At 44.9% G+C, this 13,723-nt stretch overlaps 1 protein-coding gene across 1 annotated transcript in view; it reads left to right on the top strand.

Moving 5' to 3' along the window:
• Positions 1-13,723, top strand: part of rnf213b (ring finger protein 213b) — a 38,940-nt gene that overhangs the window by 10,644 nt on the left and 14,573 nt on the right. The window contains 22 exon segments of the mRNA XM_044013643.1: positions 600-1,866; positions 2,501-2,685; positions 2,768-2,920; positions 3,130-6,268; positions 6,271-6,872; positions 6,959-7,095; positions 7,220-7,318; positions 7,418-7,530; positions 7,610-7,723; positions 7,812-7,861; positions 7,940-8,096; positions 8,317-8,452; positions 8,954-9,142; positions 9,683-9,816; positions 9,936-10,111; positions 10,186-10,389; positions 11,042-11,229; positions 12,071-12,194; positions 12,331-12,431; positions 12,515-12,694; positions 13,148-13,293; positions 13,372-13,471. Of these exon segments, the coding sequence (XP_043869578.1) occupies positions 600-1,866; positions 2,501-2,685; positions 2,768-2,920; positions 3,130-6,268; positions 6,271-6,872; positions 6,959-7,095; positions 7,220-7,318; positions 7,418-7,530; positions 7,610-7,723; positions 7,812-7,861; positions 7,940-8,096; positions 8,317-8,452; positions 8,954-9,142; positions 9,683-9,816; positions 9,936-10,111; positions 10,186-10,389; positions 11,042-11,229; positions 12,071-12,194; positions 12,331-12,431; positions 12,515-12,694; positions 13,148-13,293; positions 13,372-13,471 (7,694 nt within the window).

Genomic DNA, 13,723 nt, shown 5'->3' with positions numbered 1-13,723 from the left:
TACTATTAGTTGTTTTACTGGTACTTGAGTAGTTTTAGAAGTTGCTTTAGTGGTAGATTTGGTAGTAGTTTGTTAGTAGGTCATTATTAGTTTTACTGGTAGTTGAGTAGTTTTGTTAGTTGTTTTAGTAGTAGGTTATTAGTAGTTTAGTAATTTTAGTAGTTGTTTTAGTAATAGTTTGGTGGTAGTTTATTAGTAGAAATACTAAAGCTACTAAAAAACTACCAATAAAACTGTTTTAGTGGTAGTTTTGTAGTTTGGTAGTAGTTTCTGGGAGTCAATGGATCAGTGGGTGGGGTACTGGGCTTCTACATTATGATTGGAGGCACATTCAACTAGTATGCTATGATCCAACTACCAAGCTGTCGTTTAAATGTGTGCGAAAGACATCATGGTCGCAATGGTCGCAAGTTCGACTCCACCCCTGGCTGATTGTACTCAATTCCATTGTAAGTCGCTTTGGATAAAAGCGTCTGCTAAATGACATGTAATGTAATGTAATCATCCAGTTAGCAACCCATTATCCAGCTATAAACAATGAAGCATGTGCTTTTACAGTGAAATCCAAGTTATTCATTCTGTAACTTCCTGCACTGTAGGTCTTTGAAGGCGTCCAAAGAATTGGCAGAATCCTCCTCCAGATGCAAATATCCGGGAACATGCTCTTCAGGAAATGGCGCGCTCAGGTCTGGTGCAGTCCACACCACGTGCCGTGCATCACAGCCACCTTCATATCGCTGCAGAATAAAGAGATGGTGTACTGCGGCGAGGTGACGGAGCAGCTGCGGACTCTGGCTCACTTCATGGACTGTCGTCAGACAGAGTGGTGCTCCTTCATCAGCGACATGCGCTCACAGTTCCACCTGCTGAACCACTACACCTCAGAGCAGATGGTTTACATGTGCTACTGGATTCACAAGGTTTGTCAATGGCAGGTCTCAGTTCCTCAACAGTTATGGCATTTACTCTTTCCCATTAAACCCCAGTGCACTCTCAACGAGATCAGAGTCGCTCACAGCAGTGCAGCAGATGTGTCGTCAGAACCCGACAAATTAGCAGATGCTGAGTTTAATGATGAAGATCAGTGTTACGAACCTTCACCAGCTTCAGCGGGACACTCTGATGAAGGCATGGAAGAGACTCAAGATTTGATGGAGTTTTCTTCTGATGAAGATGACTTTGCTGATCCCAAAGACAACAGTCCAGAAGACCTCTGGAGATTATTCAAGAAAGATAAATCAAAATACCTCAATGAGTACTTGGACATCTCAAGTCTGGCCCACTTCCTCTGTTGCCTGTCTGAAATGAACCAGCAATACATTGTCAGGAATCTACCACCGATTCTCCAGGACGGAAAGCCCAATCTTCTGCTTTGTCCCAGTGCAGAGGTTTTCACCACTGTCCTGTCTCTCTACACCGAGAGTCCAGAGCAGCCTCTGCCATCTGCTGATGAGGTTCTACTCTGCACAGAGCAGACCACAAAGGAGGAGGTAGAGATCTTTCTCCGCCGAGCCCTTGGCCAAGGCCCAAAACAAAACTGTCAGAAGATACATTGTCTGGTCAATCCAGGGCTGCTGGGATATGATGTCAGTGTGGCCTTGGGGAAGCATTTTGAGACCCTGGCGAGGAATGCTAACCCACATTATCGTTTGGTAATCGTGAGTTCAGTTGTGCACCAACACAGATACGTGCCGTCCTTCTTCAGCAATGACAAAGTACAGGCTGGTATGAGTTTAACATCAGATACTGCCAGGAAATACATCCACCACCACTTCACTCAGGACGCTCTCTCACAAAACCCTGTGGCACTGGTTTCTCCAAATCAGCTGTCAGTGTGGATGGTGTCATCTGAACGCCCTGCAGTTGGTAAGGATAACCCTGTCTGACACTTCTGGAGTTTATTTGATATATTTTTATGGGTTTCTTTTATCCTAATGTCAACATATATCACCGTGACAACCCTTAGTTATTCACTCACTCATCTTCTGTCACTTTATTCTCCACATGAGGGACGCACTGGTGCCAATCCTGGCTGACATAGGGCAAAAAAGCGGGGTCACACCCTGGACAGGTCGCCAGTCCATCACAGAGCCACATAGAGACAAACAACCACCTGACAACCTTTTAGTAATGTTTTTTCTTTAGTAGAAGAATTCAAAAGATCTTAACTAACAAAAGGAATGTAGGAGAAACATTAACATATGCCACGTGGTGGTGAACGTGGCTGAAAGTGTTGCCTCACAGCAGAGAAACGTCTGCCTGGAGTTTACATGATCTCCTCATGTCCGGGTTCTCCTGTTTCCTCCCACAGTCCAAAAACATGCAGAGGTTTAGAGACCGTGAGAGTGAATGGTTGTTCCCCTGCAATGGACTGGGGACCTGTCCAGGATGTGATCCTGTCTTGCACCCTATGTTAGCTGGAATTGACTCCACCTTTCCTAACCCTCATGTGGAGGATAAAGCGTTTTCTTGACAGAATGCATCTTTTTTCTATCAACAGGAAAATCCCTATATGTGAATCGGTTGTTTGAGAAGTTTCAGCAGAAATGTCGCGGCGCCAAACACATCAGGATCCGACTGATTGAGCCATGTGTTGACGTGGACTGGTTGATCCAGATTCTGTCAGAGAAACTGTCTTCCTTGAGAGATCAGGACCCTGTGCTTCTGCACATTGACACTGCGGGTGTAAGTATCTCTGCAGATGGCATCTTCTGGTGTTGGAAGTGGTTGAGAGTCCGTATTCTTAGTCTTTTTTGATTCCTGTCAGGTTCGTTCTGGACTGGAGGAGCTGCTCTTCCGTCTGTTAGTTCTGGGTTGTTTGAGTGACAGCCTCGGGATGCTGTGGAGAAGGAACGTGACTCACTTGATAACTGTTGAGGTCCTGAACACACACAGATCTTCTCAAACTCGTCCAAAAGAGGTAGAAATGTTATTTTTGGATCCTTTTTTCTTGTCGGGATTGGTGTCAGAAAACTGGGTAATCATTAAAGTTTGTTGACATTAGTCATGTGGTCCTTTTTAATTTTTAAATCATAACGTTATGGGCTGTTGTATAATATAAAGTGAACAAGTAAAAAATACCTCATGCTCAGATTCAGTGATTGAATAATGCTTGTGTTTCTCCCACAGATCAGTTTTGGACTTCTGGACATTCTGCCCACCATCCACTGTCAACCTCCAAAAGAGGTGAAACAATTGTTGCAAAATCAACATGTTTTTAAAAGACAGACATTCGATCCACTCATGGATGAGAGTGAGTTTTGCAGTGAGGGCATTCAAAGACCCTACCAATACCTAAAGCTCTACCACAACCAACAGAATCTGGATAATTTCAAGTACGATGAAGGATCCAGAATGGGGGATCCCAATGATTGCCTCCACTACTTCTTGCTCTACTGTGGAATGAAAGATCCATCTTGGGCTGAGCTGAAGAACTTCTCGTGGTTCCTCAATGTGCAGCTGAAAGACTGTGAGAGCTCAGTTTTCTGTGATCCAGATTTTCTGGCTGACCAGCTTCCAGGTTTCAAGGGCTTCATTGTGAAGTTCATGATTCTAATGGCAAGAGATTTTGCCTCACCTTCTCTGAACACATCAGATGAAAGCCCCATGCACTTTGAAAATAGTGCGGAAGATGACCTTCTTTCTTTTTTGACGATTCGAAAGCGTTGGGAAAGTGAGTCTCATCCATACATTTTCTTTAATGCAGACCGATTCTCAATGTCTTTTCTGGGCTTTAATGTGAAGACACTGCGAAACAAACTCTGTGCAGTTGATACTCTCAGCAATAAAGTCCTGATAGAGGATGTGATGTCACAAAGACTATTTGAGGATTTGGAAAGGCAAAGGATCTCTTTGACCGAGGACTTTAATCAGTTGCACCGACAAGACAAAATCAGGAGGATTTTGTGTGTTGTTGGTGCAAACAAAGGGATGCAGGATGACAAATTTGATCCAGACCCAACATATGAACTCACTGCTGACAATGTGATGAAGATGCTGGCCATAAACATGAGATTTCGATGCGGAATTCCAGTTGTCATCATGGGCGAGACTGGCTGTGGCAAAACCAGATTAGTTCGATTTCTTTGTGCTCTGCAGAGGGAAGAGAAACCAGTTGAAAACATGGTTCTTGTCAAGGTACACGGTGGCACGACGGCAGAGATGCTCTACAGAAAAGTAAGGATGGCAGAAACACTTGCTGAGGAGAACCGCAGAATGCACAAACTTGACACCATTTTGTTCCTAGATGAAGCCAACACCACAGAGGCTGTTTTTGCCATCAAGGAAATCCTGTGTGATCAATCAGTGCAAGGGAAGCCCCTGAAAGCTGACAGTGGCTTAAAAATAATAGCTGCTTGCAATCCTTACAGGAAACACTCACCTGAAATGGTGGAACGACTGGAACGAGCAGGATTAGGATACAGGGTGAAAGCAGATGAAACAAACGACCGTCTCGGCAAAGTCCCACTGAGACAGCTGGTGTACCGAGTTCAGCCTCTGCCACCAAGCATGGCTTCTTTGGTGTGGGACTTTGGTCAGCTGAGTGATTTAACTGAACTCTCCTACATTAAACAGATTGTCCAAAAGACAGTTGCCGACCATTATTTGCCTGTGACCTGCAAGAAGACAATCTCAAATGTGTTGGCAGCCTCCCAGAGATACATGCGCAGTCGGAAAAATGAGTGCAGTTTTGTGAGTCTCAGGGACGTGGAAAGGTCTATGAAAGTGCTAGTCTGGTTTTACCAGCATAGCAAGGTCCTGTTGAACAACTGCTCCAGTCTCAGTGAGACCTCTAAAACACTGAGGTGCCTGATTCTTGCAGTTGGTATCTGCTACTATCCTTCTCTGGCATCCAAAGACGAATACCTTTCTGTAATTTGTGGGTACTTTCCAGAGCCGCTCTGTTCTTCAGCTGCATTGCAGGAAGAAATTTCTTCCTGTCAGGACTTCCTCCTGCAGAACATACAGACAAGAGAGACCATAGCCAAAAACCTTGCACTCAAAGAAAATGTCTTTCTTATGGTGGTTTGCATTGAGCTGAAGATCCCACTCTTTCTGGTTGGTAAACCAGGCAGCTCCAAGTCACTTGCTAAAACAGTGGTTGCTGATGCCATGCAGGGCCAGAACTCTCACTGTGAACTTTTCAAGAAACTCAAGCAAGTTCATATGGTCTCCTTCCAGTGCAGTCCTCACTCAAGCCCAGAGGGCATCATAGCAACATTCAGGACCTGTGCCCGCTTTCAGAAGGACAAAAACATGGAAGAATACGTGTCAGTTGTGGTGCTTGATGAGATTGGACTTGCAGAAGATTCTCCTCAGATGCCTCTGAAGACACTTCATCCACTTTTGGAGGACGGATGCATTGACAATGACAAGCCAGATCAACACATGAAGGTTGGCTTTGTTGGCATCTCTAACTGGGCTCTTGACCCAGCAAAGATGAACAGAGGAATATTTGTGTCCAGATGGGATCCAAGTGAGGATGAACTTGTGGAAACTGCCAAGGGAATCTGTTCATCTTCCAATCCAATCCTCCTGAAAATCACACATCTCTTCCAGCCTTTGGCAAAGGCCTTCTTGAACATCTGTAATGAGACCTCGAAGAATCAGTTTTTTGGTCTAAGGGATTACTACAGCCTCATCAAAATGCTCTTCGCCACAGTCAAATCCACACAAGAAGAGCCAGACAGTGGACAGTTGGTGGAGGCCATCTTGTGTAACTTCAGTGGACAGCCAGATAGTTTTGACCCCGTCATATTTTTCCAAGAGGTTTTCCAAAGCCTTGCAGAAATTCCCAGACCAAGCACCTTGCAAATGGTGCAAAAGAATCTTGATTATGACACCAACCACGAGAGCCGTTACCTCCTTTTGCTGACTACTAACAATGCAGCTCTTCATATCCTTCAGCAACAAGTCTTTGCCAAAGGAGACCATACACAGCCCGAGATAGTCTTTGGCTCAGGATTCCCAAAAGACCAGGAATATGCACAAATCTGCCGCAATGTGAACCGAGTCAAAACATGCATGGAAACGGGCCGCACTGTCATCCTCCTCAACATGCAAAACCTTTATGAAAGCCTGTATGATGCATTGAACCAGTACTATGTTTACCTCAGTAAGCAGCAATATGTAGATCTGGGTCTTGGCTCCCACAGAGTTAAATGTCGGGTTAACACAAACTTCAGACTTGTGGTCGTGGAGGACCAGAAGAAGGTCTATGAGCAATTTCCTGTGCCCCTCATCAACAGACTTGAAAAACACAGGCTTGACAGGAGCCATGGCAACGCAGGGTTCTTCACAAACTGAGGGAATGGGTGAAGGAATTCTCAGGTGAGGCAGCGGAGGATTTTATGCTGTCTGAGGTTTTTGTTGGCTTTCATGACGATGCCTGTGCTAGCGCTCTCTTGCAAGCACTTGAAAGGAGAACACAGGATGAAAAAAGTGATCCTCTGGACGAACTCGAGTCAAAATCTAATGGACTCAAAGAGGCACCTGGTTTCTTGGATGCCCCAATAGACGTAGATGTTGCTAAGAAAGAGGATGAGTCAGTGGTTAAGAATGATGAAGAATCCACTGAGATGTGTGCTGAGGAGACCAAAGTCATGTCTGAAAGTGAAGAACCGATGGAGGTAGAAAACAGTATTGGGACTGGTGAGGAAAATGAGGAAGAAGAAGTTTTTGATGTAGCTAAATGTCTCTTGTTGAACTGTGCTACCCCTGACGCTGTGCTGAGGCTGAAGTATTCAGCTTTAGCAAACCAGGAGAAAGGGAAACTCCAGAGAGTGTACTTCCAGCAACAGCATCATCACTCTCTCAGAGATTTTCTCGAAGACTGCCTGAACAAGACTCAGGGACCTACCAACTTTCTCGAGGTGAGCCAAAGACCACGTCATTCATTTGTTTTAATCATTTCCTTACTAATAGTTGACCCTGTTGTCCGCTGTGTTGTTTTGCATAGATCACTACGTTCTCCAGCTTGTTAACCAGATCAGACGTCAAGGTCATAGCTCATGCTCTTGGACTACAAATGGAGAGGATCCTCCTGATCTCACTCCACCAATTTGACACTGAAGTTTCATTCTGCAACACAATACGGTACCAACTACTTGTATAACATCAGCAGGGGGCTTCATTTTATTTTGTGGTACTGACACAGTCCTGTCCTAAAAAAACTGAACCTTCTTTTTCATTATCCATCTCACTCTCTTTTCTGTGCCAGAGGTTTTCTCCAAGGTGCAGGTCACTCTCTTAACATCCTGTTCATTCAGATGGACCTTGAGGAATCGCACTGCAGTGACGCACTCATCGCATCAGCAAAGTAAGTCGTGTATTAGTATGTCAGCAGATCTCAGTGTCCATGTGCAACAAAGGACATGAGAGATTGTTGAGATTTGCTTGTGATTCCACCCGTGAACAGATATTGCACCATGAATTACTTGACGTCACTGGAGGGTCAGACCTGTTGGGTGATGTTTATCGTGAAGGTTTCCAGGATCCCAAGCCAGTCTCAGTACATTGGGTTCCAAGGAGGTGCAGTACTATAAGCCGACTTTGTTATGCATTGTGTTTTTCAAGATTCAAGTCTTTTATTTTGTCTTTCGTGTTCAAGGAGTTTGGCAGTCTGTGCACATTGATGACCTGAGGGATTCAGCGGACATGAGTCTGAACCTGTCGGTCTTCTGTGGAACTCTCGTCAGCCACCTGATCAACCCTGCTCTGTCAGGTACAGATGGCGGACAGCGTTAAAATAGTTCCAGTTCAATAAAATGTTGAAGTGTTATTGTTTTTTTAAAAGTATCATTGATCTTCAGTAGAACAGCAGGACCATGGAGAAACGACGAGAACAGTAAGAGACTCTCAGGTAAATAAGACGTTTATTCATTCATTTGTGTCAACATTAAACAAACGTCAGCCTGCTCAGCAATGTCTCTGTGTGCAGACGGACAGCGCGCACCTCCATGGTGTGTCCTTGGTGAGGTCATGTCTTCAAAAAGCAGTGGGTTTGCTGAGGGACCCCAGTGGTGTGACATCGCGAAGCATGCAGCGGATTAACATCCTTCTGAGTCTTCTAGGAACTGGTCAAGGTCAAACAGGAGGTAAATATAGTGACCGTTTCTGTCCCCCATAGCACAAAAACACCCAAGTGCAGTATTAACACTTCCTTATGGCTGAGTTTCCATCATGGTAACGGTTCCATTGGTACTCTTTGTCAAGAATACGTTCTGTACCAAACCAAACCGCTTCACTTGGTGGAAGCACGGCTTGAGGGTGCGTTGGTCTATATTTGTCTCTGAAAACGTCTTCTCTGTTTTGAAGTTGACTTCCAGACGGTGATCATGAGCAGACTGGCTGAGGTTCTGGCTCAGAGAGAAGAACTGATGTTCTCACCGAAGGAGTGGGTGAACATGGAAGCCAAGAAACGAGCGGCTCTGCAGGAGGCGGGAACTCTGAGGTAAGAAGAGAAAAACGGTCTGGAGCAGCTGAGACCAGGAGGGTTAAACCCAAACCACCTTGGGCGCCAATGAGCGTCTCACGAGACCTCCTGATTCTGAGGACTCCTTGTCGGTGTCCCTGATCTTGCATAGTAGGTTTTACCTCTCACAGACACTAGGGGGCAGTAGAGACAGCCTCCACTCCCCCTACAACATGACATTTAAGGAGTTCACTGTGTTCTAGAAGTTAGTGGTAAAGTTTGGAAACCCCTAAAACTAAACTTGTTTTGTAGGAAAAAAAATTAAAAAGTAGAGTTTAGTTTGTTGGTAAAAACACTTTTTCGAGACCTCCTGATTCTGAGGACTTCAGGTCGACGACCCTGATCTTCCAGTAGGGGGCAGTGGAGATCTCTCTTTTATTAATCGCGATTAATGCAGTATCGCTGACAGCCCTGCGTTAAACGTATGTGTTGTTCTGCTGGGTTTGAGTTGTTGTCTGAGTTGCTTTCTTCTTCTGGCAGACACACTCTGTGGCGCTGTCTTCAGTCCACCGTGATCCCGATCCTGGTCAGTATGTTGGAAGTCATGGACCGCTACGCCAATCTGGACCTGCTCTGTGACCAGAGACTGAGCCGTGGTCTGGTCTCACTGTGGCTGGACATCGTGGCAGACCCGCAGGTCTTAGACCTGAAACCTCACCACAAATCAAGGTGTTGTTTGTTTGTTACCTCATAACTAAGGTTTTTCTGTTTTCATGGCCGTGGTTTTATTTTGTAAGTTTGTCCTCCTGTTAGCAACTTCCTTCCTTTTTTGGCAGATCAATGTGGATTTTTGTGATGGGTTGTTGATCACCCAAGTATGTTCCCATTTCATTTAGGTAAGAATCGAGCCGGCGATGACGTCACAAAAAACATAACATTTTCAAGAAATTCCTGTCCCTTTAATTAATTTTTTTTTTTAAATTAAAAATAACTCATCCAACCCACCATCAGACCAAGTCTCATCTGGATTTGATCCAGATTATGGATTTGGCCGCCATTTTAAATCTTACATGGTTGAGTCCCATTGAACAAGTCCAGATGTGTTTATCTCAGTGACATCCGAACAGATCAGGATGGATTTTGTCATGTTTATATGATGGTGATCGCTACAAGGAGGTAAATATCTGTACGGATCCAGGTTCTTCTGGATCCAGACGATTCAAAATGTAGGGTTTTAGTGTCTCTGAATTGGTGTGTTGTGTTTTACAGTGAGTCGGACCAGGAGGTGCTCGTGCAGCATCACTTTATGTTGGACGACCAAGAACAGCCCTGCTCTGCCCCCTTCAGCTGGCTCATCAGAATGCACCTGGAAAGTCTGTGGGAGGAGTCTGAGTTTATACAAGGTTGTTTTGTTGTTTTATGAATGAAAGAGTTAGACATATACTGTACAGTGTATACATATATAAGTATGTACAGTACTTCTGGTGATGGCGGCGGGTTGACGTTCTCTCCTGTTGCCTAGCAACTACAGAGGACGGCACGGAACGGATTGTCCAGTTTGTGAGCTCTTTCAACAGCAGCAGACTCGCCGTTCACCTGCGGAAGCTCTCAGACCAGGAGCGCTCAGAGTTTGCTCGTCTCTACCTTCAAGACTTCCTGCTTCTTTCTCTGAAGATCAAGTCAAAGCAGGAGCTCAGGGTAGGGACACCACCCGTCTGAGATCTGAGGTGTAGTCAAACAAACGTACACGTGCTAACGCCGCCTCTGAACAGGTGTTGTCCCGGGCTGTGCTGGGCGGCGTGGCGGAGCTTCAGACGTGCGTCGGCGCCGCCCCTGACCTCTCGCCTGCCTGGATCACGGCCACCGCCAAACACTTTGCCTGCAGGTTGGAAACTCTGTGCCACATGTTCCAGCTGCTGCCTCAGCTGCCTGCTGACGTTCTGCAGAAGAGGCCAAAGACGGAGCCGCAGGAAATGGTGAGAGGAAAAAAAATATCTACGTCTTTTTCTCACTGTGAGACAGACATTTCCAACAGGAAACTGAAGTTTGTAAACCACTCACTCTCCCACACCAAACCCCATAGAGAAAATCAGTGATTTTAGCTGGCGTGGACACAGAAGCTGCTGGTCCTCTGCTGCCTCATGCGGTCACTTTGTGTCACTAAAGTAAATTCAAGTTTAAGATTTTCAATGCCGAAGTGACAAAATAAGACATTTGAACTTAGCGATGGAGGCAGCAGTGGATCAACAACTCCTGTGTGTGTGTGTGTGTGTGTGTGTGAGACGTTAAAATCACTGATTTTCTCTATGGGGTTTGTTGTGGGAGAGTGAGTGGTTTACAAACTTCCATTTCCTGTTGGAAAACTCTGAGTAACAGTGAGATAAAGACCTGTAACATGTTCTTAAGATATCCTTGTCTTGATGTTGATTTTATCAATAAAAAAAGTTAAAGTAACTGGAAACTGTTTTAACGTCACACACACAGGAGTTGCTGCCTCCATCACTACGTTCTAATGTCGGATTTTAGTGAATTCGGCATTTTAAACATTTCATTTAGACTTAACTCAGTGACACAAAGTGACCACACAAGGCTCTGGAGTCCACTCACAGTGTTGTGCGCCCCCTGCAGGTGGAGGACATCGTAGCTCTGGGTGTGTGCGTGGAGCAGACAAAGCTGCTGACCGTGGCGTCGCTGCAGGAGTGCGAGGCGTTCGTGCGGCGTGTGGAGTTCCTGCAGCCGTGTCTCGACGGAGCGTTCGGTCAGAAATACAGAAACGTCTCCGGTCCGAGCAGCCGGCAACACCTGGACTCCATCAGGTATATTCTTCTTACCTTTGATCAAGTCACTATAAATAAGTTTCCTTATTTTAAGGAGTCTGTGATAGTGAATTTTTCTTTTTCAGTAAAAATTTTTTGAACAAATTCCTAGAAATGATACTCATTTTACTGTCTTAAAAATTAGTTGTGAGTGTGTGCAAATACACAACTTTTTTTGAAATTAATTAAAATCTTTCTTGTTTTAAGGAAAAAAACATTTTCTTGGCTAGAAAATGTTGAGAAAAGAGGCAAAAATTTTCTTTACAACTTTTGACAAATTCTGTTGTCTTAAAATGAGAGATTTAAGAAATAGAGTTAAAAAAAATTATAAAATTTCATTTCATGTTTTCTAGATCTTGCCAAAATTTTAAGGCAAAAATAAACATTTATTTATTTAAATTCATAAACCTCTTGTTTATGAAAAAAGAATCCTGCAACTTTTGCTTGGCTAAAAAATTTGAAACTTTTCTTGTTAATTTAGTCGCTTTCAGACTGAAGTAAAGTTCTTTAAAACGAGGAAAAACTGGACAAAATGTTCACTGAAAAAAAACTAATTGGTTTAAATTTTCTTGTTTTAAGAAAAAAGAATTGGCAAAAATTTTGCTCGGCTGAAAAAGCGGATTTTTAACAACTTTACTTGAATCTGAAAGTGGCTACATTTACAAGAAAAGTGTCAAATATTAACTTTTTAAAGGTGTCTTCCTTTTTTTGATGAAGCTGAATTTGAGAATGTATACTTTAGAATGTCTTATATTTTAACACAAACAGGACAGTTACAACATTTCTTCCTGAAAATTGTGTGTATTTGTCTTTCTTTTCTCGCGGTGTTCGTCTCCGCCAGGACGCTGTGGGACGGGATGCTGGTCGTCGCGTCTTTTGTCCAACACGTGGTTTTTAACGGACGACATGAGAACGACCTGCGTTTACAGGAAGTGACTCTGAGACACTGCAACCTTCACCTGAACGTACGCCCGCTCAAATCTCATCCTCGTCCGTGTGTTTGAGCAGAATTTCCAGAATAACTGGGACATTATTGTTCTTGTTATTATTGATTTTAAAATGATTTAATCAAATGTAACGCGTCACATTTGTGTCTCACAGCTGATGCAGGAGTCGTCCAACATGTGCAGCGTGGACACGCTGCAGCAGCTGATCCGCGTCCTCAACTCTCTCCACAGCGAGTGCATCAGCCGGGACCTGAAGTCAGAGCGGACGCACTTTAACACTTTAAACGTCGCTTTGACGCGCGGCGAAGTCTCTGATGGTGTCTTTGCTTCTGGTCCAGGTTCGGAATTTCCTGTCCAGTTTGCTTGCTGGAGCTCAGAGAGCCGTCCGTCCTGCCGTGTCAGCATGTCTTCTGTCTGCCGTGTCTGCAGCTCTGCCTCCAGCCTCACAGACGCTCCTGTCCGCAGTGTAGAGCAGATCTGCCGCAGGATTTCACCCCCACTGTTTCTGACGCCGTCAAGTGAGTCGGTCAGAAACATCACAAGTGTCCGACGCATCACAGAGAAAACAACAGATTTGAGTCTTTATCTCACTGTGAGACAGACTTTTCCAACAGGAAACTGAAGTTTGTAAACCACTCACTCTCCCACACCAAACCTCACAGAGAAAATCAGTAATTTTAGCTCACAGGGACACAGGAGCTGCTGGTCCTCTGCTGCCTCGTGTGGTCACTTTGTGTCACTGAGTTAAGTCTTAAGGGTTAAGAAATATTTCAAATGCAGAATTAATTAAAATAAGACATTTGAATTCAGTGATGGAGGCAGCACTGTGTGTGTGTGTGTGTGTGTGTGATAAAATCACTGATTTTCTCTATGAGGTTTGGTGTGGGAGAGTGAGTGGTTTACAAACTTCAGTTTCCTGTAGGAAAAGTCTGAAGAGACTGAGTGTGTGTGTGTGTGTGTGTGTGTGTCAGGTCGTCCCTGCAGCAGCACGCTGCCATCAGGACCTGCTGTAACTCCTTCTTCCTGGAGGTGGTGTCGCGCTTCTGTCTGTCCGAGGGCCGGCAGCCTGAAGAGGGCGTGGTCACGCTCCTCTTCTCTTTACTCGTCTCCGCTCACGGTCAGTGACAGAGTGTCATAGGCTGACCTCATGTGGGAGGAGGAGGATTATTTATTTACATATATTTGCATATTGCAGGAGGCGTGTACAGGACCAGAGACCTCACCCCCTTCCTGGAGTGTGTGGACAACAGTCCAGTGGTCAGATCTGTGCTCCCCAAACTCCTGCTGCAGTACAGGTACGAGGATTAACACAGGGGGGGCGTGGCCACTGCAACACGCTCACACAGTTCTGGTCTACCCGCCCATGTGGGGACCATGAAAACGTCGCAGGTCGATCAGTGTTTGTACAAAACATTAACGTAAACAAACTAGAGAAGCAACGTTTACACGTGTTTTGTCTGTGTGGATGTTCAGCGACAGTGCTGCTCTCTGTCGCCCCCCCTCTGTCTGTCTGTGGCACTGCAGCCTCACAGCAGAATTCCATTCTT

This window comes from Solea senegalensis, linkage group LG18 (assembly GCF_019176455.1).
Source record: "Solea senegalensis isolate Sse05_10M linkage group LG18, IFAPA_SoseM_1, whole genome shotgun sequence".
NCBI lineage: Eukaryota > Metazoa > Chordata > Actinopteri > Pleuronectiformes > Soleidae > Solea > Solea senegalensis.
Note: the sequence above shows the minus strand (reverse complement) of the source record. Positions and strands in the feature narration are given on the sequence as shown.